This window comes from Diplotaxodon limnothrissa, linkage group LG8, assembly GCF_057381915.1.
Source record: "Diplotaxodon limnothrissa isolate DT_005_m linkage group LG8, D_limnothrissa_male_GT1.1, whole genome shotgun sequence".
Taxonomy (NCBI): Eukaryota; Metazoa; Chordata; class Actinopteri; order Cichliformes; family Cichlidae; genus Diplotaxodon; species Diplotaxodon limnothrissa.
In genome coordinates this window covers 1674987-1699499 of record NC_140603.1, presented here as the reverse complement: position 1 = coordinate 1699499, position 24513 = coordinate 1674987, and the positions used below count along the sequence as shown (strand labels likewise).

Here is a 24513-nt window from a genome sequence, read left to right as displayed (position 1 = left end):
GTGTGTGTGTGTGTGTGTGTGTGTGTGTGTGTGTGTGTGTGTGTGTGTGTGTGTGCAGCTGGTATGAAACAGCCATGATTCACACATGAAAACCAAAGAACTGAAGTTACAAGATACTGTGGAAGCTGTCAAACTTGGATTTCACTCATACACACACACTTTCACACCATCAGGGATTTCTTGTAGTGGAGTAGTGAAGTACAGACTTGTAAAATATTCAGCAGGTTTTCACATCTCCCCTCCTTCCATCATTCCTGTGTCTGGAAAAAGCCACCTCTCACACTAGGGGAGAAAGATTTTACTTCAAGGTTTCACTGAGAAAACACACACACACACACACACACACACACACACACACACACACACACACACACGGAAACAGAAAACATAATACTTTTACCATTTAGTATTATTGATGCATATTTCACACTGTGAGCTCCATTTACATGAGAAGTTATCTGATGGCCATGGTCTTGTGTGTGTGTGTGTGTGTGTGTGTGTGTGTGTGTGTGTGTGTGTGAGTGCGTCTATGTGGTATGGATTGACATTTGACCTGCGCTGTACCTGGGCTCCGGGGACATTTCGACTTTTTGCTGTGTATTCATGTGTCCCCCTAAAACATGACTTGTAAATGCATTTTTAAGTGTCTAAATAATAATTTTTTCTACTTCTTATGAGGTCATTATTTATCTTTTGACCTGTATTTGCTTAAACTGTAGTGTAAATTCATTTATTAAACTATAATTAAAAGATTTTCTGATTTTCTTAAAAGTCCACCTATACCCCTCACCTGATTTTTGTGTATTCCAGTGTATTGCACAGCGACGTTTCGAGTTAGAGTGGATGTGTGTAGGTACTGCAATTTAATACACATTTTCAATACACACGGCCGGAAGTCATTGTGATTGGTAGGCTATATATATAGGCGGTACCTACAGGAAACGGCGCCACAACTTTCGCGCGCGTGCCCTTTAACAAGTGTATGTCGACGGCAATACGAAGACGGATTAAAAACACAAAGGTAAGCCTTTTTTAATGTAAAATGCACCATGACTTTAATACTATATGAAATTATAGGTGCACAGGCCTATATTAAACTGGTTTAATTTATGCTTTATGGACTGTTAGTGAGTCTTTGAAGAAGTAAAACGGCCCCAGCGTTTGTCATTGAGTAAATAAAATAGGGCTGACGACTAACCGCGTCAACGCGATAAAGCGGGCTAACCCGTGTTAGGATTTACTCGGTGTTAAAGCATTATTGTGGCTTAAACGTGTTAATGCCGACATCGCGACTAACGCGATTAACAATTAAACCAGCGCAGTCTGAGTCAAAATCCCTGATGTCGCTGTTAGCTAATTTCGGGCAGTTTGTCCAATGTCTGTCCATTCTGCTGACAGCCCTAAAATAAAAGCAAGGGTATAAGTGTATTTAGTCGTGTATTTATTTATATGCCTGAAGAAAAAACTTCTTACAGTTTTGATGCCTAAGCTTTCTCAGTACTTGTATCACTCTCTGCAGTCGCCATTACAGAAATGTCACATGTCGCCATTTTGAGTACTAGGCCTTTAACATTTTAAAAGAAGGCATAAATTAGCACTATGAATAAGTCAGCTGTGTTTATGCTGTAAACTACACTACTGCTAGTTCTGCTACTACTGATGATGATGACAATGATGACGATAATCGTAATACTTTATATGCTTTGGTAATACAGCCAATCGTACAGGAGAACATGCGAAGGAGACGCATTCCTCCACGGGAGGATGCAGTCTGTCATGTTTCTGCTGGAAGGGACAAACTGGGACTTGATATCCACTACATAAATGCCTTCAAAGGTAAGTTGGTCTTTAGTTTGGATTAGATTTGGAGTTTGTCACTTTGTCTTTTGTCACTCACTTGGTATGCCTCTGCAATTCAGGTCGGGGCATTTTCACGACTGTTCCATTCCAAAAAGGAGACTTTCTTTTGGAATACAGAGGTAAACTCATAACAAAAGAAGAATGTGAGCGGAGACACAGAGTTTATCATGACAGCCTGAAGGTGTTCATGTTTGAATTCAAGTTTGATGGAAAACTCTGGTGGTGCGTATTATATCAGTGTAGTTTGATTAAGATTAAATGACACATTGCTTTTGATTTATGAAAAAAAAAGCTTCCTAACTAACTAGTTAAGCTAATACTTTTTTGCCTAACCCCACAGTGTGGATGCATCTCAAGAAGATGGGTCATTAGGCAGACTTGTCAACGACAACCACATCAGTCCAAGTGCTAAGATGAAAATATTAAATATCAATGGAAAGCCCCATCTATGCTTATTTGCAAGCAGAGACATAAGTCCAGGCGAAGAAATAGACTATAATTATGGTGACTCGGATTGGCTCTGGAGATGCAAGGTATTTCTACAATTGTACTTTTTGGAACTGATAAATTGCATACCCTAAGCCATTTTTACATTTGTACCTACTCAAATTGGCTTAACGTGACTTAGGGCATCTAGTTTTTCACTGAAATTGAGTATCACCTACTGTGCCTGGGGTAACTATAGCAATGCAGCCGAGCATCCAGTGATATAAATGCCACAGCAAGCATGGACGTCAAGGTGACAAAATGCCTGCTGCTCAGTCTATACTTTAGTGTTCAATTCAGGGATCACGCTGTTAATTTTGGTCGCTATTTCAAACATTTCAGAGTTTAAAAAATGATGGCTTGGATTTTCACGAAGGAGGCGCACTCATAACTTATCGAGTGACACCATTGACCAGCCACCTGGTGGCATTCAGTCTATGTCAAATTTTCTGATCACTTTGGATCACTTGGAACCTTGGTGCAGTAGTTACTGAAAAACTACATGGTACTATAACCTACTGGAAAAACAGGGGTAGGTACTAATGGAAAACAGGCAATTGTGATGGCTGCCACATCAAAGCCCTCTAAAAGCACTAAAAAAATATCAGCAGGTATGCAGAAATAAAAAATGGCTTTCGGTTTCTAAATTTTAACAGTGATTGATGTTTAATGTGATTCTACACAGCAAAATCTCCAGTGTTAAATTAACACTGGAGAGTGTCTATAAGGGTCCACACCTCTGAGTGTTAAATACAACACTGTTGAGTGTTAAATTAACACTTTTGACAGTGTTATATGTTTAAAAGTAACCTAGTCAGTTTTGAAGATTAACAATGGCTAACACTGAGCAGTGCTGATTTTCTAACACTGGAAAATAACTCAAAATGTTAGAAATATTCCAGTGTTAGAAAATCAGCACTGCTCAGTGTTAGTCTTTGTTAATCTTCAAAACTGACTAGGTTACTTTTAAACATATAACACTGTCAAAAGTGTTAATTCAACACTCAACAGTGTTGTGTGGACCCATATAGACACTCTCTAGTGTTAATTTAACACTGGAGATTTTGCTGTGTAGCCTCTTTAGTTAGATTCATTTTAAATTTTGTCCCTTGAAGATAAATGGGCCCTAGTGACAGTTCGTTGCTGCTACAGGTGATTGTTTTACTCCTTTAGCAATGGCTTAAAAAATAAAGAAATCACACTGACTATTTGTCTCTTAATCATAGGGCCTTAAATTCTCTATACATGACAGTGAATATTTTAAAGACAATAGCTTGAAACTTATCTTTCTCATACAGTTTATTTAATGTTTCAAAAGCCTCTTCAAAAATGCACTGTATATTCATTTTCTATCTGTTACACACGAAGACGGAGACCAGCCAGATTCAGAAGACTGTGAGCTGCCTAAAGCCGCAACCAAACAGCTTTCCAAACAATGATCTGGACCTGAAACATCCAGAGCCTGAAAGGGTAAATATAATCCAGTGTACCACTTAATGAACTAATAATTTAATCTATCATCATTCTTTATGGATGCTGTGTGTGTGTGTGTGTTTGGCAGTCACCTGGGTGTGATGTGATTTACATGGACCGTGGCTTGTAGGTCCTTTTCATTGTTTCAAAGTGCAAGTCTGGATAACATCTGAGTGTGTGTGTGTGTGTGTGTGTGTTAACCACCCAAATGTGACTTAGGAGGACCACACTGTTATTGGGAGACTCCGTCAAAGTTTGCTTCATGGTGACATCACTCTGGTTTTAGGAGGGGTCTTCTCGTATGTCTTGACAGTTTGACCTACAGCATGCAGAGCTGACTGCATGTGCTTTGTTTCTATGTTGAAATTTTTTGAAACTCAGGCTTGAACATTAAGATAGATAGTACTATACAACTTCTTAACTTGTTTTAGGCACTTTTTACTGCTTTAGTGCATGGGCTCTCTCTGGCTGTGTACTCTGGCTTCTTCCCACAGTCCAAAGATGTAGCTTATGGGGTTAGGTTAACTGGTGATTCAAAACTGCCCTTTGGTGTGAATGCAAATGCTTGTCCTTCCATGTTAGACTGGTGATCTGTCCAGGTTGTACTGCCCTATGGTAGCTGGTATAGGCCCCAAAACTGCTACCCCAAAATCCTGATAAGGATAAGTGGAAGAGGATGGATGATTGCAAAGGAATCAGTTGTTAACTATTGTAGCCAGTATTTTTTTCAGAAGAAAACATTTCTTGAGTGGAAAGCCCCCCCCCCACACACACACACACACACACACACATGCAAATTAAAAACAGAAGCACAGGCCTGCCCAGTACAGTTGCAAGAAGAGCACTTGGTCTAATCTTTGTGCCATCTTTTCTTTGTTGCAGGATCTTGATGAAGAAATGCCTCAGCAAGGCTCAGAAGCCATGCATTCTTCTTCAGTGCAAGATTTTGAAGAGGTAACATTGACCTAGGACAGATTTTAATGAATGTTTCTCATGCACGATGTGTACCTTACGCTATTTGCCGATAGTGAAATGGTCTATTCATCCTCTTGAGTGATGCATTTTTAGTAACTGTCAGATTACTGTTCTTTTGTCTTCATTCTCTATCTGTTACACACGAAGACTGAGACCAGCCAGATTCAGAAGACTGTGAGCTGCCTAAAGCCGCAACCAAACAGCTTTCCAAACAATGATCTGGACCTGAAACATCCAGAGCCTGAAAGGGTAAATATAATCCAGTGTACCACTTAATGAACTAATAATTTAATCTATCATCATTCTTTATGGATGCTGTGTGTGTGTGTGTTTGGCAGTCACCTGGGTGTGATGTGATTTACATGGACCGTGGCTTGTAGGTCCTTTTCATTGTTTCAAAGTGCAAGTCTGGATAACATCTGAGTGTGTGTGTGTGTGTGTGTGTGTTAACCACCCAAATGTGACTTAGGAGGACCACACTGTTATTGGGGGACTCCGTCAAAGTTTGCTTCATGGTGACATCACTCTGGTTTTAGGAGGGGTCTTCTCGTATGTCTTGACAGTTTGACCTACAGCATGCAGAGCTGACTGCATGTGCTTTGTTTCTATGTTGAAATTTTTTGAAACTCAGGCTTGAACATTAAGATAGATAGTACTATACAACTTCTTAACTTGTTTTAGGCACTTTTTACTGCTGTAGTGCATGGGTTCTCTCTGGCTGTGTACTCTGGCTTCTTCCCACAGTCCAAAGATGTAGCTTATGGGGTTAGGTTAACTGGTGATTCAAAACTGCCCTTTGGTGTGAATGCAAATGCTTGTCCTTCCATGTTAGACTGGTGATCTGTCCAGGTTGTACTGCCCTATGGTAGCTGGTATAGGCCCCAAAACTGCTACCCCACAATCCTGATAAGGATAAGTGGAAGAGGATGGATGATTGCAAAGGAATCAGTTGTTAATTATTGTAGCCAGTATTTTTTTCAGAAGAAAACATTTCTTGAGTGGAAAGCCCCCCCCCCACACACACACACACACATGCAAATTAAAGACAGAAGCACAGGCCTGCCCAGTACAGTTGCAAGAAGAGCACTTGGTCTAATCTTTGTGCCATCTTTTCTTTGTTGCAGGATCTTGATGAAGAAATGCCTCAGCAAGGCTCAGAAGCCATGCATTCTTCTTCAGTGCAAGATTTTGAAGAGGTAACATTGACCTAGGACAGATTTTAATGAATGTTTCTCATGCACGATGTGTACCTTACGCTATTTGCCAATAGTGAAATGGTCTATTCATCCTCTTGAGTGATGCATTTTTAGTAACTGTCAGATTACTGTTCTTTTGTCTTCATTCTCTATCTGTTACACACGAAGACTGAGACCAGCCAGATTCAGAAGACTGTGAGCTGCCTAAAGCCGCAACCAAACAGCTTTCCAAACAATGATCTGGACCTGAAACATCCAGAGCCTGAAAGGGTAAATATAATCCAGTGTACCACTTAATGAACTAATAATTTAATCTATCATCATTCCTTATGGATGCTGTGTGTGTGTGTGTTTGGCAGTCACCTGGGTGTGATGTGATTTACATGGACCGTGGCTTGTAGGTCCTTTTCATTGTTTCAAAGTGCAAGTCTGGATAACATCTGAGTGTGTGTGTGTGTGTGTGTGTGTGTTAACCACCCAAATGTGACTTAGGAGGACCACACTGTTATTGGGGGACTCCGTCAAAGTTTGCTTCATGGTGACATCACTCTGGTTTTAGGAGGGGTCTTCTCGTATGTCTTGACAGTTTGACCTACAGCATGCAGAACTGACTGCATGTGCTTTGTTTCTATGTTGAAATTTTTTGAAACTCAGGCTTGAACATTAAGATAGATAGTACTATACAACTTCTTAACTTGTTTTAGGCACTTTTTACTGCTTTAGTGCATGGGCTCTCTCTGGCTGTGTACTCTGGCTTCTTCCCACAGTCCAAAGATGTAGCTTATGGGGTTAGGTTAACTGGTGATTCAAAACTGCCCTTTGGTGTGAATGCAAATGCTTGTCCTTCCATGTTAGACTGGTGATCTGTCCAGGTTGTACTGCCCTATGGTAGCTGGTATAGGCCCCAAAACTGCTACCCCACAATCCTGATAAGGATAAGTGGAAGAGGATGGATGATTGCAAAGGAATCAGTTGTTAACTATTGTAGCCAGTATTTTTTTCAGAAGAAAACATTTCTTGAGTGGAAAGCCCCCCCCCCCACACACACACACACACACACACACATGCAAATTAAAGACAGAAGCACAGGCCTGCCCAGTACAGTTGCAAGAAGAGCACTTGGTCTAATCTTTGTGCCATCTTTTCTTTGTTGCAGGATCTTGATGAAGAAATGCCTCAGCAAGGCTCAGAAGCCATGCATTCTTCTTCAGTGCAAGATTTTGAAGAGGTAACATTGACCTAGGACAGATTTTAATGAATGTTTCTCATGCACGATGTGTACCTTACGCTATTTGCCGATAGTGAAATGGTCTATTCATCCTCTTGAGTGATGCATTTTTAGTAACTGTCAGATTACTGTTCTTTTGTCTTCATTCTCTATCTGTTACACACGAAGACTGAGACCAGCCAGATTCAGAAGACTGTGAGCTGCCTAAAGCCGCAACCAAACAGCTTTCCAAACAATGATCTGGACCTGAAACATCCAGAGCCTGAAAGGGTAAATATAATCCAGTGTACCACTTAATGAACTAATAATTTAATCTATCATCATTCTTTATGGATGCTGTGTGTGTGTGTGTTTGGCAGTCACCTGGGTGTGATGTGATTTACATGGACCGTGGCTTGTAGGTCCTTTTCATTGTTTCAAAGTGCAAGTCTGGATAACATCTGAGTGTGTGTGTGTGTGTGTGTGTGTTAACCACCCAAATGTGACTTAGGAGGACCACACTGTTATTGGGGGACTCCGTCAAAGTTTGCTTCATGGTGACATCACTCTGGTTTTAGGAGGGGTCTTCTCGTATGTCTTGACAGTTTGACCTACAGCATGCAGAGCTGACTGCATGTGCTTTGTTTCTATGTTGAAATTTTTTGAAACTCAGGCTTGAACATTAAGATAGATAGTACTATACAACTTCTTAACTTGTTTTAGGCACTTTTTACTGCTTTAGTGCATGGGCTCTCTCTGGCTGTGTACTCTGGCTTCTTCCCACAGTCCAAAGATGTAGCTTATGGGGTTAGGTTAACTGGTGATTCAAAACTGCCCTTTGGTGTGAATGCAAATGCTTGTCCTTCCATGTTAGACTGGTGATCTGTCCAGGTTGTACTGCCCTATGGTAGCTGGTATAGGCCCCAAAACTGCTACCCCACAATCCTGATAAGGATAAGTGGAAGAGGATGGATGATTGCAAAGGAATCAGTTGTTAACTATTGTAGCCAGTATTTTTTTCAGAAGAAAACATTTCTTGAGTGGAAAGCCCCCCCCCCCCCCCCCCCCCCACACACACACACACACACACACACACACATGCAAATTAAAGACAGAAGCACAGGCCTGCCCAGTACAGTTGCAAGAAGAGCACTTGGTCTAATCTTTGTGCCATCTTTTCTTTGTTGCAGGATCTTGATGAAGAAATGCCTCAGCAAGGCTCAGAAGCCATGCATTCTTCTTCAGTGCAAGATTTTGAAGAGGTAACATTGACCTAGGACAGATTTTAATGAATGTTTCTCATGCACGATGTGTACCTTACGCTATTTGCCGATAGTGAAATGGTCTATTCATCCTCTTGAGTGATGCATTTTTAGTAACTGTCAGATTACTGTTCTTTTGTCTTCATTCTCTATCTGTTACACACGAAGACTGAGACCAGCCAGATTCAGAAGACTGTGAGCTGCCTAAAGCCGCAACCAAACAGCTTTCCAAACAATGATCTGGACCTGAAACATCCAGAGCCTGAAAGGGTAAATATAATCCAGTGTACCACTTAATGAACTAATAATTTAATCTATCATCATTCCTTATGGATGCTGTGTGTGTGTGTGTGTTTGGCAGTCACCTGGGTGTGATGTGATTTACATGGACGAAGTTTATTAGTTGATATCTGCAACTGAATTGAAAACACCTCACCTTTCCAACTGTCCAAAACAAATAAATGTTGCAATATTTTGCTAACAGTGTCACAATCATCGTCTGGTGTGCACAACAATATCATCTTTGGACAAGTGCATTCAGTGTGTGGGACTGGTTTCCTCCCTCAAGTGGCTTGGCTATAAGTGCAAAGGTGAGACATTTAGTGAATAGGTACATTATATAGTAAAAAGCATTAATGGAGTTCAACAAGTTAAGACTAGCTGAAATGAACACTGCTCCCTTTTTAATTAATGGGTGGTCACGTCTAATTAAAGAAATGTAGTATTACCTCATTGGTGCAGGACCTTGTAAAAATGGTATACTTGGGATTGTCCTCAATTCCCCATTCCATAACATAAACTGCTCAAAATAATAAAGGGAACACTTAAACGATGCGATGTTACTCCAAGTCAGTCACACTTCTGTTATATCAAACTGTTCACTTAGGAAGTAACACTGACAACCAGTTTCACATGCTGTTTTGCAAATAGAGTAGACAACAAGTGGAAATTATAGTCAATTCACCATAATAAAGGACTGGTTCTGCAGGTGGTGACCACAGACCACTTCTCAGCACTTATTCTTTCTGGCTGATGTTATGGTCACTTTTGAATGCTGGCGGTGATTTCATTTTAGTGGTAGCATGAGACAGTCTACAACCCACACAAGTGGCTCAGGTAGTGCAGCTCATCTAGCGTAGCACATCAATGTGAGCTGTGGCAAGAAGGTTTGCTGTGTCTGTTAGTGTAGTGTCCAGAGCATGGAGGTGCTACCTGGATGTGGAGTAGGCCATAGGAGGGCAACAACCCAGCAGCAGGCCTTAAATAGTAAAACTATGTACTATAATTTCCAGTATTTGCTCTGTTTTTTGTCATATCTCGTTGTTAATGTGAGGTTTTTGGGGGGGTTGTATGTGTTTGGTTTTTTTGGGTTTTTTTCCCCCACAATTTCTCAGATGAAATTGCATTAAGTGATGCTGAAACAAAGGACAGTGAGAGTGAATCAGATGATGATGACACATCACTCACAATGTCGGCGTGTGGCACCAGTGAGCCTGTACATGCAGTAGCTGATTCCACAAACACAGCGCAGCCCCAAGACACTGTAGATTGTGGTAAGTTACCACTAGCTTGGTTTCTGTGGATAAAATGTTTGTTACAAATATTAAAACTTAATCAAATTGTGTAATCAGCAGATGAAGGACTACTCACAATGCCTGCAGCAAGTGAGACTGCTGCTCCCTCTGAAGGTAAGGGGTGCAGTTGGTTCTCGAAGCTTATTATTGTTTCATCACTTTGCAACATATGGCAAACTGCAGAGTGGTGGCAAAAAGTCACTTGGATGAGTGACAAAATGTTTCTCCCACTGAAAACGCTACGTCCAGATTAACAGAATCAACGTTTTGGGATTTACTTACCTGGATGATTGAGCATGCATCAAGAGACTTTTATTCAACTTTTTATTCAGTCTTTTATTCACAGCGGAACACTAAATGTTGTCTCATTTTAGAAATTTGATAAATTTTCAAACAGAATTTTAGCTCGTTTTGATATTGATGGTAGCAACACATTTCAGAAGTTAGTACAGGGTAGCATCCATTCTTTTAACAAGCAAATGTTTTTTGTTTTTTTTGTTTGGTTTTTTGTTTGTTTTAACTACTACTACTTTATATATCTTCCAGAGAAAAATGCTGCTCAATCCCACAATTCCCGAAGAGCTCCCAAAAACATGTGGTCCAAGGCTGAGGTTGCTGCAGTGATGAGGCATTTGAAAGACCACATAAACGAAGGGAAACTAGCCACCAAAAATGAATGCAGTCATTGCAAATTGGTAGAAGATCCGGTGTTGGCAGGAAGAACAGTTCAAAACATAAGAGATTTTGTAAGAAACAGAGGATTAACTGCAAAAAGGCAGAAAAAAATGAACTAAAATAACTGTTTAGAGAGCTGTGGTTTTACATCTTGGTCAGATTGCCAATTGTTGTTAACACTGATGTTCTGTTTAAAGAAAAAAAAGTTCTTGTTAAATACAGAAGTAGTTTGTATTTCATAATTTTTACATTTAATTTATTTAGGGTTTTTTTTGACGGGTTATATTTAAAATAAAAAATTATAAATGCATATTTTCTCCCCTTAATATTTACCTTTAAACTATTAAAATTCATTTTAAATGTTTTTAATTTTTCTGTTTTCTATATTTTTATATTTCTGTGGGAAGCGTGGGCATTTTTGTCCATAGATTTCTTTTTTTATTTATGGTTAAAATTAATGTTCAGATCCAAGAACACTAATAAAATGATGTTCCAGTAATCCTGTGTCCTGTCAGATGTGTATTCATGGTAATGATGAGCTATTTACATATTACATCATTGTCCCTTTAAAGACCCAATATTGTTTTTTTTGGACCTCATAAAACACATTGTTGTCAAGTGGACAATGTCTCCAGAAAACACAATAGAGTCTGGTTGGTGTGTATCAGTGTATCTAGACTTCTATAGGGAGTGTATGAGGTCTGAAGTGACCCAAATTTTTTTCAGATTTTTTCGAACACTTTAACCTCGCTCCCTTGGCTCTAAGTCCTTTCAAAAGGGTAGTCCACTTAAACCACCACCGGGCGGATTGACGTAGTATAGTCCCGCCATACCACATAGACCCGTATGTGTGTGTGTGTGTGTGTGTGTGTGTGTGTGTGTGTGTGTGTGTGTGTGTCAGAGAAATAAAACAGCCTCGTCTTAAATAACCAATAACCCCACAGCTTTTCATCATTGATTTTTCAAATGAAACCATTATTGCTGACAAGGAGCGATTTAGTCTGTCAGCAACAGTGTTGGTCCAGTTAGTTGAAAAAAGTAATTAGTTGCTCATTACTGATTACTTCTCCAAAAAAGTAATCCTGTTACTTTACTGATTACTCATTTTCAAACATAATTAGTGTCACGATCCTGGGTCTTAGGACCCAGTGTTTTGAGTTCTAGTTCATTTTGATGTTTATAGTATGTTTAGCTCATTAGGCCTCCTATGTTCATTTGCTTATTAGTTCCCCCTTGTGTTTCAACCCATGTTAAGTCTCCCCTGCCCTTCATGTCTCTCTGTGCCCCCTCTGTTCTGTTTATTGTGTGTCTTTGCATGTTTGAGTTTCTTGTTTTCTGTCACCCTGCATTGTGCATTATGTTCTCATGGTTGGTCTTTTGTTACTCCCTCTAGTCTAGTCTCTTGTGTTCAAAGCTGAGTATTTCCCTCTGTGTATTTTGGTTCTTAGACCTCTGCCTTATGGTTTGTCTCTGTTTCTTAGTTGCTGTCTCCACTGTGTCTAGTTCGCGTCTCTGTGTGATACTTCCTGTTTTACTTTGAAGGTCCATGCCTCATGTGAGTGTTTCTAGTTTTGCGTCTCTGTCTCGTCCAGTCCTGATTTCTCCCAGCTGTGCCCTCCTTCTGTGTCTCATTCCCTCGTTATCCCTCTGTGTATTTAAGCCCTGTGTTTCTCTTTGTCAGTGTCGTAGTCTCCCTCATAGCTGTGTGATTTTTCCCTGTGGCTCCTCGTGCTTTAGTCTCCCCAGTTTAAGTTTAGTACTGTTTTTTGTGTTTCACTTTATGACAGCATTAAAGCTGTGTTTTTGAGTTTACGTTTCGTCTCCGTGAGTTTGCGTTTGGGTCCTTCTCCTGCCTGCCACACAGCCGAACCATGACAATTAGTTATTTAGTTACTTTTTAAAAACATGATACACAATCTGAATATGTAATAAAGCAACAGAACTTTCAGCCCAGTTCCAGTTTTTCTGAATAATCCATCATATAAAATGTAATGAAATGGAAAAAGTCTCTTTTTAATACACATTGCATCAAGCAAAAATTTAAATATATGCAACTGTCTCTGATTTTCTGCATATTCCAGCATATAAAATCAAATCATATTTTGTGTTTACACCCTTTTAAATAGGTGCAAGTAAACCACAGCAGAAATAAATAAAATCAAAGACTCGGCAGCTCTGAGTCCTGTCACTCTTAAATCTATTGTCATCTCACTGTAAAAAACCCTGTAATATAAAAGTATTTTACTGTGTATTTTACAGTTTTGTATTGTTTTTCTACAATATCATTAAATTTACATAAATAGACTGTGATTTTACATGTCAAATGTAAAATAACATAAAATCACTGTAAATGTAATAAAACATAATTTTCTTGTTTTTTAAGTATATTTTTCAAATGTAAAACTATGGAAAAATACATAAAATGTTCTAAAAATTAATGAGAAAAATCAATAATTAAAGGAGTATTTGAATTATAATTTTGCTGAAAATGTCATCTAGCTCTGTTTCAATAATTCAGAGGTGAAAAGTGAAAATATAATTAATAGGAATAAAAATGAAAAAAAAAAAACATATAAAACATTGCACGGCCACGCTGTGCTAATTATATATTTAAAAAAAATAAATGTAGAGGTAGGAATTGCAATTAATATAAATCTCTAAGTATTCACAACATTCCTGAACAGAAATAGGCCTCTGCACCTGGGGTGAGAGGGTGTGGTCATGAAAACAATGTGACATGCTATTGGATGTTGGGACACATAACGACATGAGGAATTTGAACTAACAACCACAAGGTCGCACGTATGGCTGTGGAACACGCGGTGGAAGAGAGAGGGTGGTGAAAGATCATCCATGCAGTGCTGCAAGGCAAGTATATCAAACTCAGCTTAGTAGAATTAACTTGGCATTGCTTGACCACTATGGCTCGTAGTTTACTGAGACGGTAAAAGGTATGGAATCCCTAACTATGAAGGCAAAGCACGTCGTCTGTCAGTGTGAGGCAGGGGTGTCGAACTCCAGGCCTCGAGGGCCGGTGTCCTGAAGGTTTTAGATCTCACCCTGGGTCAGCACACCTGAATCAAATGATTTGTTCATTACCAGGCCTCTGGAGAACTTCAAGACATGTTGAGGAGGTAATTTAGCCATTTAAATCAGCTTTGTTGGATCAAGGACACATCTAAAACCTGCAGGACACCGGCCCTCGAGGCCTGGAGTTCGGCACCTGTGGTGTAAGGTGTAGTTAGACCAGCCACTAGCTTGCTGGCTAGCAGAGTTGTTGTTTGCTAATTTGTTAGCTGCCAGCTTTCTATAACTGTGTAAACACAGCAGTTGCAACGTGGATAGTGTCTACACCGCTAATACCCGTTAGGGGGGCCGCGACGACAGCGGCCACTGATGCATTTGTCTTAATGTGAAATTAAGCATGCAACTTAAGAGTTAATAGGTGAGCTGTTTCACTCTAGCAGCACACCTGCACTCCTGTAGAGAGCTTGTGCGCACCAAGATGAGCTGCGCGATGAAGTGAGGGAAGTATCCCACTGTGCTAGCTTTGCCCTGTAAAATGTAATGGACATGTAAAGGATAAGCCAAGTATTTTCTTTTATTTTGTGGAGAGGAAGTAGACTAAAGCAGCTGAGGTGAATTATTTGACTACATATAAACGTACAGTGCAGACATGTATTTGGATTTTGGCAAGTTTCATGATTTATAAGGTTTTTTTTCTTCCACTGCAGATTAGTGGTGTGAGTTCTCAAATTTATTCAGTGAGCTGTAAAGGTGAGTATTGTGCTGCATTTAAGGATGTCAAAAGATTGTCTGTGAAGGTTCTCAGTCATCCAGGTCATCGTAGTTTGCAAAGAAAAGCGTCTGGACTTCTTTAAGTTGCTTGAAGACGTTTCACCTCTCATCCGAGAAGGTTCTTCAGTTCTAAGGTCAAATGGTGGAGAGTCCCAGATATAAACCTAGTGGGAGTAACCCCCCACAGAGGGACAAAGGACCCCCTGATGATCCTCTAATCGCCTGAGCCAAGGTGTGAAACTGGGTGTGGGTCCCAATCAGCCAGAGTTTCGGGTGATTTCATTGTGAAACCTGGCCCCGCCTTATCATGCGAATTCCTGAGGTCAGATGGCCCAGGATGTGAGTGGGCGTTAAGGCGTCTGGGAGGGATCTCAAAACTGGATTATAGATGGCAGAGAGTTGGTGTCGTAAACGAAACGAAAAAAAAACGATGTCAAAAGATTACACCTGTCGCAGTTGTGGTGGTGCTTTAATGTAAATGTTTGGGCACCCATGGTCAAAATTTTAGTTCATGTGAACAGTTAAGCAAGTGGAAGATGAAATAATCTCCAAATGGCATAAAGTTACAGATGACATTTAATTTTAAATAAAATAAGTTTCATGTTCTTTTTATTTTTTTAAAAAAACAGAAAAGGAAAGGGCCCACAGCAAATGTTTGGACACCTTGTAGTTTACCGGCGGCCCAAACTGCATGCCAGTGTATGTAATTGATATACGTCAGTTGTAACATTGCAGTTAGTTGTGTGAGTCATGTGTGGACTTGTTTTTTTGTCCCCTTGTCTCTTGTTCATGTACACAACAGGAAACTCTGCTTTGGCAGCCGAGCACTTCATGTTATCTGTGGATGAGGCCATTGTGAATGGCCATATCACTATCTTCAGTGACGCACTTATCCTGATGTTTGGCTCTTCTGCATGAACATTTCTTATCCATTAGGCCAAGCAGCAACCTTGGGGCACCAGTCAATTTGATGCTTTGAAACATAAGAATGACGAGACAGTGAAATCTAAAGTTATGCAATCCAAATCAAATAATCAGATCTCCTTTCATTTGCAGCTAAAACGTATAAGACAGCAATGCTTGAGTGTTGAGATGATTTGTAGATTGATATATCAACAAATAATTAATATTTGCGTTTCAGATGGCTGTCTCTGAAATATCCTTGATGCTCATGTCAAGTTATAGAAAGAGACCTTTGAGTAGTAGATGTTTACAGATGTTTCACTGCCCTGAAACAGTATTTGCAAGACTCACAGGTTAACCAAACATCTTTGCATCACCCTTCTGTTCCACAATGACCTGTATGTCCAAACACGCACTCAAAAGCAAGCTCTATCTACATTTAGATTTATTGCAGATGTAAAAAACATACAGTCCAGTCCTCAGTTTCTTAATGAAGTTGTTGTTTTTCATTCGACAGGTGCCTTAAGATAAACCCAAAGTGGAGCGGAACACGTCTAAGAAAAACCTTGCAGTCAATCCAAAGGTTCTGACATTGATCACCAAAATTGCGGACTACGAGTGGAGAGCATAAAAAGTTCTTATTTTTATCCTGAGGATAACATAATCTGCTGTTCAGTAGCACTGGTCTCTGGTTCATGGTAAGTGTCAACAGCACGGGTGGCCAAATTGCAAATTTCTCCAAGGGAACACAAATGGCCAGCAGCAGCCCTAAATGTGAGACTTTCAGAAAGCTAGAGCTACTTTGAAACCTGCAGGTTATGTGCCTCAAATATTCCCCTTTTCGTTGTTCCAGATGTGGAGAGGCAGATGAACATTCGAGGTGGCAGTGTCCCCTTCTTTTGTGCTCAAATGTGCATTTGAATTTTTTTTTCTATGGGCCTTTGTTCATGCATAAGTGTTAGTTGTTCTTGGATTGTTCCAGGAAGGGTTATCTTTTTGTCAATAAAATCCATGTTAATGATTGAAACCATGTCTCATGTCTTATAAGTAAAATAAACATGTAAAAACTGCTCATACACAACATATGATCAAGAATTAACATAATCTTGATGTAAATACAGGGAGTGCAGAATTATTAGGCAAATGAGTATTTTGTCCACATCATCCTCTTCATGCATGTTGTCTTACTCCAAGCTGTATAGGCTCGAAAGCCTACTACCAATTAAGCATATTAGGTGATGTGCATCTCTGTAATGAGAAGGGGTGTGGTCTAATGACATCAACACCCTATATCAGGTGTGCATAATTATTAGGCAACGTCCTTTCCTTTGGCAAAATGGGTCAAAAGAAGGACTTGACAGGCTCAGAAAAGTCAAAAATAGTGAGATATCTTGCAGAGGGATGCAGCAGTCTCAAAATTGCAAAGCTTCTGAAGCGTGATCATCGAACAATCAAGTGTTTCATTCAAAATAGTCAACAGGGTCGCAAGAAGCGTGTGGAAAAACCAAGGCGCCAAATAACTGCCCATGAACTGAGAAAAGTCAAGCGTGCAGCTGCCAAGATGCCACTTGCCACCAGTTTGGCCATATTTCAGAGCTGCAACATCACTGGAGTGCCCAAAAGCACAAGGTGTGCAATACTCAGAGACATGGCCAAGGTAAGAAAGGCTGAAAGACGACCACCACTGAACAAGACACACAAGCTGAAACGTCAAGACTGGGCCAAGAAATATCTCAAGACTGGTTTTTCTAAGGTTTTATGGCCTGATGAAATGAGAGTGAGTCTTGATGGGCCAGATGGATGGGCCCGTGGCTGGATTGGTAAAGGGCAGAGAGCTCCAGTCCGACTCAGACGCCAGCAAGGTGGAGGTGGAGTACTGGTTTGGGCTGGTATCATCAAAGATGAGCTTGTGGGGCCTTTTCGGGTTGAGGATGGAGTCAAGCTCAACTCCCAGTCCTACTGCCAGTTTCTGGAAGACACCTTCTTCAAGCAGTGGTACAGGAAGAAGTCTGCATCCTTCAAGAAAAACATGATTTTCATGCAGGACAATGCTCCATCACACGCGTCCAAGTACTCCACAGCGTGGCTGGCAAGAAAGGGTATAAAAGAAGAAAAACTAATGACATGGCCTCCTTGTTCACCTGATCTGAACCCCATTGAGAACCTGTGGTCCATCATCAAATGTGAGATTTACAAGGAGGGAAAACAGTACACCTCTCTGAACAGTGTCTGGGAGGCTGTGGTTGCTGCTGCACGCAATGTTGATGGTGAACAGATCAAAACACTGACAGAATCCATGGATGGCAGGCTTTTGAGTGTCCTTGCAAAGAAAGGTGGCTATATTGGTCGCTGATTTGTTTTTGTTTTGTTTTTGAATGTCAGAAATGTATATTTGTGAATGTGGAGATGTTATATTGGTTTCACGGGTAAAATTAAATAATTGAAATGGGTATATATTTGTTTTTTGTTAAGTTGCCTAATAATTATGCACAGTAATAGTCACCTGCACACACAGATATCCCCCTAAAATAGCTAAAACTGAAAACAAACTAAAAACTACTTCCAAAAACATTCAGCTTTGATATTGAGTTTTTTGGGTTCATTGGGAACATGGTTGTTGTTCAATAATAACATTATTCCTCAAAAATACAACTTGCCTAATAATTCTTTACTCCCTGTATAATCAGAGCTTTTGTTTAATAAGGGTTCTTTGGATGTTTTGTTACAGATAAAACCCACAATCTTACAGGGAGCACACTTAATTCAAGTGCAGTCCAGTACATATTCACCAGTATCCCACCAGTACCACCAGGGGAGAGAAAATTTTAGACTTACTGTATGCTAACGTCAAGGATGCATACAGCTCCTCCTCCCTCCCCCCACTTGGTAGGTCAGATCATAACCTGAATCACCTCACCCCCCGCTATGTGCCAATTGTGAGGAGGGAACCTGTGACCACCAGGACTGTTAGGAGGTGGTCAGAGGAGGCAATAGCGGAACTACAGGGCTGTTTCGAGGTGACCGACTGGGAAACACTCTGTGAGCCTCACGCCGAGGACATCAATGGGCTTACTGAGTGTATCACAGGCTACATAACTTTCTGCACCGACTCCATTGTTCCAGCTCAGACTGTTCATTGTTACCCAAATAACAAGCCGTGGGTGACTAAGGACATCAAAGCCCTCCTCAACAACAAGAAGAGGGCTTTCAGAGGGGGCAACAAAGAGGAGGTGAGGAAGATCCAGGTGTTACTAAAGGACAAGATCAGAGAGGCTAAGGACAATTACAGGAGGAAGCTGGAGTGGAAACTCCAGCAGAACAGCATGAGAGAGGTGTGGAGGGGCATGAAGACCATCACTGGATTCAGGCCAACCAACAGCAGGGGAGCTGAGGGAGGTGAGAATAGAGCCGACGAGTTGAATCTGTTTTTCAATAGATTCGACACCACAGTGTCTGCTCCCACCCCCACAACCTCACCTGTAGTCAGCCTGGAATCCAGAACCACACCACTGTGCCAGCCTCTCTCTTCACATGTTGCCTCCTGTGAGAGTCCTGACACCCCTCCCCCACCCATCACCTTCACTCAATACCAGGTTGAGATGCAAATGAGGAGACTTCACTCAGGCAAGTCTGCTGGACCAGACGGAGTGAGTCCCCTCGTCCTCAAGACCTGTGCCCCCCAGCTGTGTGGAGTCTTTCATAAACTGTTTATGCTGAGTCTGAGTCTGCAGAGGGTCCCGGTGATGTGGAAGACATCATGCCTCGTCCCTGTGCCAAAGACGCCATGTCCCAGTGGCCCCCAGGATTACAGGCCCGTGGCACTGACCTCCCACATCATGAAGACCCTGGAAAGGCTCATCCTGGACCAGCTGCGACCCATAGTAAGACCACACCTGGATCCCCTTCAGTTCGCTTATCAGCCTCGTCTTGGAACTGAGGACGCCATCATCTACCTGCTCAATCGTGTCTACACCCATCTGGACCAGCCGGCGAGCACTGTGAGGGTCATGTTTTTTGACTTTTCCAGTGCTTTCAACACCATCAGGCCGACCCACCTGGGTGATAAGTTAGCAGCGATGCAGGTGGATGCTTCTCTGGTGTCCTGGATTGTTGATTACCTGACAGGAAGACCACAATATGTACGTCTCCCACAGTGTGTGTCTGACAAGGTGATTAGCAACACAGGGGCACCACAGGGGACTGTCCTCTCCCCCTTCCTCTTCACCCTCTACACCACAGACTTCAGCCACTGCACAGAGACCTCCATCTTCAGAAGTTTTCTGATGACTCTGCGGTGGTTGGATGCATCAGCAGGGATGATGAGACAGAGTACCGGGCTGTGGTCGACTCCTTTGTCACGTGGTGTGAGCAGAATCATCTGCAGCTCAACGTGGCAAAGACCAAGGAACTGATCGTGGACTTCAGGAAGACCAGGAAACACTTGACCCCTGTTTCAATTCAGGGGGTCAGTGTTGACATTGTGGAGGACTATAAATACCTTGGAGTACACATTGACAATAAACTGGACTGGGCTAAAAACACCACAGCACTTTACAGGAAGGGCCAGAGTCGTCTCTATTTTTTGAGGCGACTGAGGTCCTTCAACATCTGCCAGAAAATGCTGAGGATTTTCTATGAGTCTGTTGTGGCCAGTGCGATCCTCTATGCTGTTGCATGCTGGGGGAGCAGGCTGAGGGTCGCAGATGCCAACAGACTCAATAAACCGATCCGTAAGGCCAGCAATGTTACAGCTGGGATGCCCTGTCTGGCAAAGTGAGCCTTCAGCTTTCTAATCACAGCGGTGGACTTAGTGTCCGGGAGATAGTCAATTTCCCAGAAGTTTGAATAGTAGTCCACTGTGATAAGGTAGTCCTTGTTGTCAAACATAAACAGGTCCGAGCCCACCTTAGCCCATGGTCTAGTCGGGATCTCATGTGGGACCAAGGTCTCTTTCTGCTGTCTGTAGTCAACTGACCTGCAGATGTCACACTTAGTCACATAAGTCTTAATTTGTTTGTTCATGTCTGGCCAATACACACACTCTCTGGCTCTCCTTAGACAACCTTCTACACCTAGGTGTGTCGAGTGTAGTCTAGTTAGGATCTCCTGTCTCATGGTAGTCGGGACAACAACACGTTCACCTCTAAACACAAGTCCATCCTGACTACTCAGTTCATCCAGGAATGAGAAGAATGGTCTGATGTCACCGTCAGTGTCTCTTTTGTCTGTCGGCCAACCTCTGTGAATTGTATCTATGAGAATCTGTAGTGCTTTGACCTCTTGTGTAGCAGTCCTTATGCTGTTTAGTCTGTCAGGTGAGATGGGTGCATGAGTGACCATGTTAATGCTCTCTATTTCCTCCTCTATGGAGCCCTGTGGTGAGCACTCTGGAAGATATGCCCTGCTCAACGTGTCTGCTAATAACATGTCTTTGCCTGGCACATACACCACATCTATGTCATATTTCTGAATGCGCATAAGCATCCTTTGCAACTGTTTGGGTGCGCTCAACAGTGGTTTTCTTACTATGGTCTCTAAGGGTTTGTGATCACTGTGTACCACCACTTTACGACCATATGTGTACTGATGAAACTTCTCCATGCTGAAAACTACAGCCAAAAGCTCCTTTTCGATCTGGGCATAAGCTTGCTCTGTACATGTAAGTGCTCTACTCGCAAAAGCCACAGGCTTACCCGTCTGCATGAGTGCTGCACCTAACCCTTTGTCAGAAGCGCCACATTGTACTGTCAGCTCTTCCTCTGGGCAGTAGTATTTCAGGACTGGAGCCTCTGCTATAGCCTCTTTCAGTCTCTGGAATGCGTCTTCATGTTGAGTCGTCCAGTTCCACTCACTGTCTTTGTGTGTCAGTTGTCTCAGTAAGTCGCAATTGTCAGACAGATGTGGGCAAAACTTTGCTAAGTAGTTCACCATACCTAACAGTCTCTGTACTGCCTTCACGTCTGTAGGTCTGGGCATTTTTTCTATAGCCCTAACCTTCTCTGGGTCTATTTTCAGACCGTTGCATGTCAGCTGATGTCCAATGTACGTAGTCTCCTTCTGTTTAAGTTTGGACTTGTCTGCGTTCAACTTAATGTTTTTCTGCCTGCAACAAGTCAAAAACTTTCTCAGCTTCTCGTCATGGTCACGTACTGCTCCAGCATCTGTGTCCCCCTGACCCGTGATCAGCACATCATCTGCAATGATGTAGATCCCTGCCAGTCCATCCAAAGCTTGTGTGAGCTTCCTCTGGAACACTTCCAGAGCTGGACTTATCCCCATTGGCATCCTCAGCCATCTGTAGCGTCCAAATGGAGTCGAAAATGTTGTCAGGTAGCTCGACTCCTCCTCCAGTTTCACGTGCCAGAATCCACTCTTCACATCGCAGACAGAGAACACTTTAGCCTTTGACAGATCTGGCAAAATGTCCTCAATGGTGGGCAATGGGAAGTGGCTCCGTTGTAGGGCTTTGTTTAAGGGTTTTGGATCTATGCACACTCTTAAGTCCCCACTCTGCTTTTGGACCACAACCATCCCACTGATCCAGTCTGTGCTGCATTCTACTGGTGTAATGATCCCTCTGCGCTGAAAATCTTGAAGCTCCTTTTTTAACGGCTTTATCATTGCAATAGGGACACGCCGTTTTGGTAACTGCACTGGTTTCACAGTTTCATCCACCTCGAGCCTTAACTCTCCCTGCAAACAGCCATCTCCTGTGAAGACATCGGCATACTCTGTTTTAATCTGATCCATGTTCCACTCATTGGCTGTTGGGTGCTCTGAAGTAACGATGCTGTCCAGTTTCAAGATGTTTTCATAGTGTACTTTTATGAGTTTCATCGCTTCGCTGGCTCTCTTGCCCAGCAGTGGTACTTTACAGTCTTTGTCAACCACTTGAAACTCCAACCGATACAGTTTCTGATTTCTCGGGTTACGTAGCTTAACTTTGCATTTTCCCAACGGCTTTATCTTACTTTTGTTGTACATCATCAACACTGTTTGTGTGTCCTCCAACTGTGTGTTCGGGCTTAGCATGTGGATTGGCATTACATTACAACTGGCACCACAGTCAATCTGAAAATTTACAATCTCTTTGCCCATCAGCATGCCTGCAAAGAGTTGAGTGCCTCTCACTTTGTCAGTGTTCTTTGTAGTTGAAACATGTGTGTCTGCCTCTGTAACACAGAGAACGTCCTCATACTCATCACTCTCACATGCTGTCATGTTGTGTACATTCGTCCTTCTCTTCTGCTCTGAATGTGCCATGCATTTAACTGCAAAGTGGTTTTCTCTGCCACACTTTTTACATTTCTTCCTGTATGCTGGACATTTTTCTTTCTTTTTTTTCATGTGTTCTGCCACAAAACTTACAGTCCACTGCGTCGCCGATCCGTTTCTGGCACGCAGCTCCACGCACAGCATGCACCTCCTCCACTGCAGCTCCCGAAATGGTTTTGCTGTTTTCCCGCGACAGCTCCGCGGCTCTGCAGTGCTGTATGCATGCATCCAGTGTCATGTTTTTCTCACGCAGCAGTCTCTCCCTCAAACTCGGGTTGTGAAGTCCACATACAATCCTGTCACGAATCAGTGAGTCCCTTATTACTCCAAAATTGCACGTTTTTGTCAGCAGCTTTAATTCCGTCACATAGCTGTCGATTGTCTCACTGGCGCCTTGGTTTCTCGTGAAGAACTGATAACGCTCCACAGTTTCATTAACTAAAGGATTGCAATGATTGTCAAACTTCTCAATAATGTCCTTAACTGTCCACCGATCTCTCGCTGTGTCGCCCATTAGCGTGTCTAGCAGCTCCCTGCCGCTCTCACCAACGAGATAACTGAACAAGCTTACTTTTTTCTGTTCGCCATCTAAGTCCATGGTCAGCTCCACATAGAGCATAAACTCGTCCCTCCAGGTCTTCCATGTCCGTGATAGGTTACTGGAGTCCAATACCAGCGATTTAAGGCCCTCCATGCCTCGCGGCGGTGCTAACTCGATTAGCCGCTAGTTGCTCACCCCTCCGACAGGCGTCTCTCGGGGGTTCACTCCGGCCGTGCAGCTTGCTCCGCTGTCCGCTCCGCTGCCACCATGTTATATTCTGGTCTCATTCACGACAGACTCCAGAATATCTATTTCCTACCCAACGGGGTAGTAAGTTTTATTAACAAGTCATGCGACTCAGATTGGTCCTCTGCCATGTACAACAGCAACATACACCCTAACAATCCTTACTTGTGTGACACTCTAAAACGTCCGTGCAGCAACACAATCTATTGTGGAACAAAACATCTTGCAAACAATAATTCACATTATTACACCCGGTGCCGTGGCGTGGGCGTCTCAGATGGCCAGCAGCCCCCGGTGGCACCTCCTCTCTCCACGCTGGTCCTCGGGGATTCCATCATCAGGAACATGCGGATGAGGGGGGCGCTCACGCTGTCGTTCCCGGGAGCCACCGTTGTCGACGTGAACAGAATTCCTAACATCCTGGTGTCCCACCCACAGGCCAACCAGCTCATCATCCACATCGGCACCAATGACATCCCCAAACAGCAATCTGAGCTGCTGAAGCTGGACTTCCTCCAACTCTTCAGCCTCCTTGGTCAGTTGCAGGTGAGTGCTTTTATCTCCGGGCCCACCCCCACCTGCGGCAGAGGGATAGGCTGTTTCAGCCGGCTGCTCAGCCTTAACATCTGGCTTTCCTCCGCCTGTGTCTCCCACGGTGTGGGTCTTATTAACAATTTTGATGCCTTCTGGGAGAGGAGGCATCTTTTTGGGGCAGACGGGCTCCACCTCAATGCCTGGGGACGCCGTCACTCCCGCACATGGCCCTGTCATTACCCCAAACTGACATTACCTGCTGATCTGTCTGCCACTGACTGATGTCCTCCTGGTCCCAGCTCCTATATTTGTTCCACTTTTAACAGTAATACACGAAACTCTGGACTCGGACCTCTCTCTCCCACAGTCAACACAATACCCGTCATAATCACAAACAGAGAGCAACAGAATTATCATAAATCCAGTAACTCCAACAACATTAATAACCTCCGGCCTTGAACTCTGCTGTCAAAAATCCACCAGTCTCGATCAGTATGGCACTTTTAAA

General features: G+C 42.5%; 1 protein-coding gene across 1 annotated transcript; it reads left to right on the top strand.

Moving 5' to 3' along the window:
- Nucleotides 1–705: 705 nt before the first annotated feature.
- On the top strand, nt 706–3843 carry LOC146626095 (histone-lysine N-methyltransferase set-1-like). Its single transcript, XM_085360307.1, has 4 exons — nt 706–1836; nt 1920–2082; nt 2201–2393; nt 3715–3843. Exons 1-4 carry the CDS (start codon nt 1734–1736, stop codon nt 3841–3843), a joined length of 588 nt encoding a protein of 195 aa, XP_085216433.1. The 5' UTR covers nt 706–1733.
- The last annotated feature ends 20670 nt before the right edge of the window (nt 3844–24513 follow it).

What these genes read in the sequence shown, in the direction of transcription:
- LOC146626095 (XM_085360307.1), top strand. Translation starts at nt 1,734, where the DNA reads ATGCGAAGGAGACGCATTCCTCCACGGGAGGATGCAGTCTGTCATGTT. An exon ending in TTTGATGGAAAACTCTGGTG is followed by an intron (nt 2,083 to 2,200) that starts GTGCGTATTATA and finishes CTAACCCCACAG; the next exon opens with TGTGGATGCATCTCAAGAAG. An exon ending in ATTGGCTCTGGAGATGCAAG is followed by an intron (nt 2,394 to 3,714) that starts GTATTTCTACAA and finishes TTACACACGAAG; the next exon opens with ACGGAGACCAGCCAGATTCA.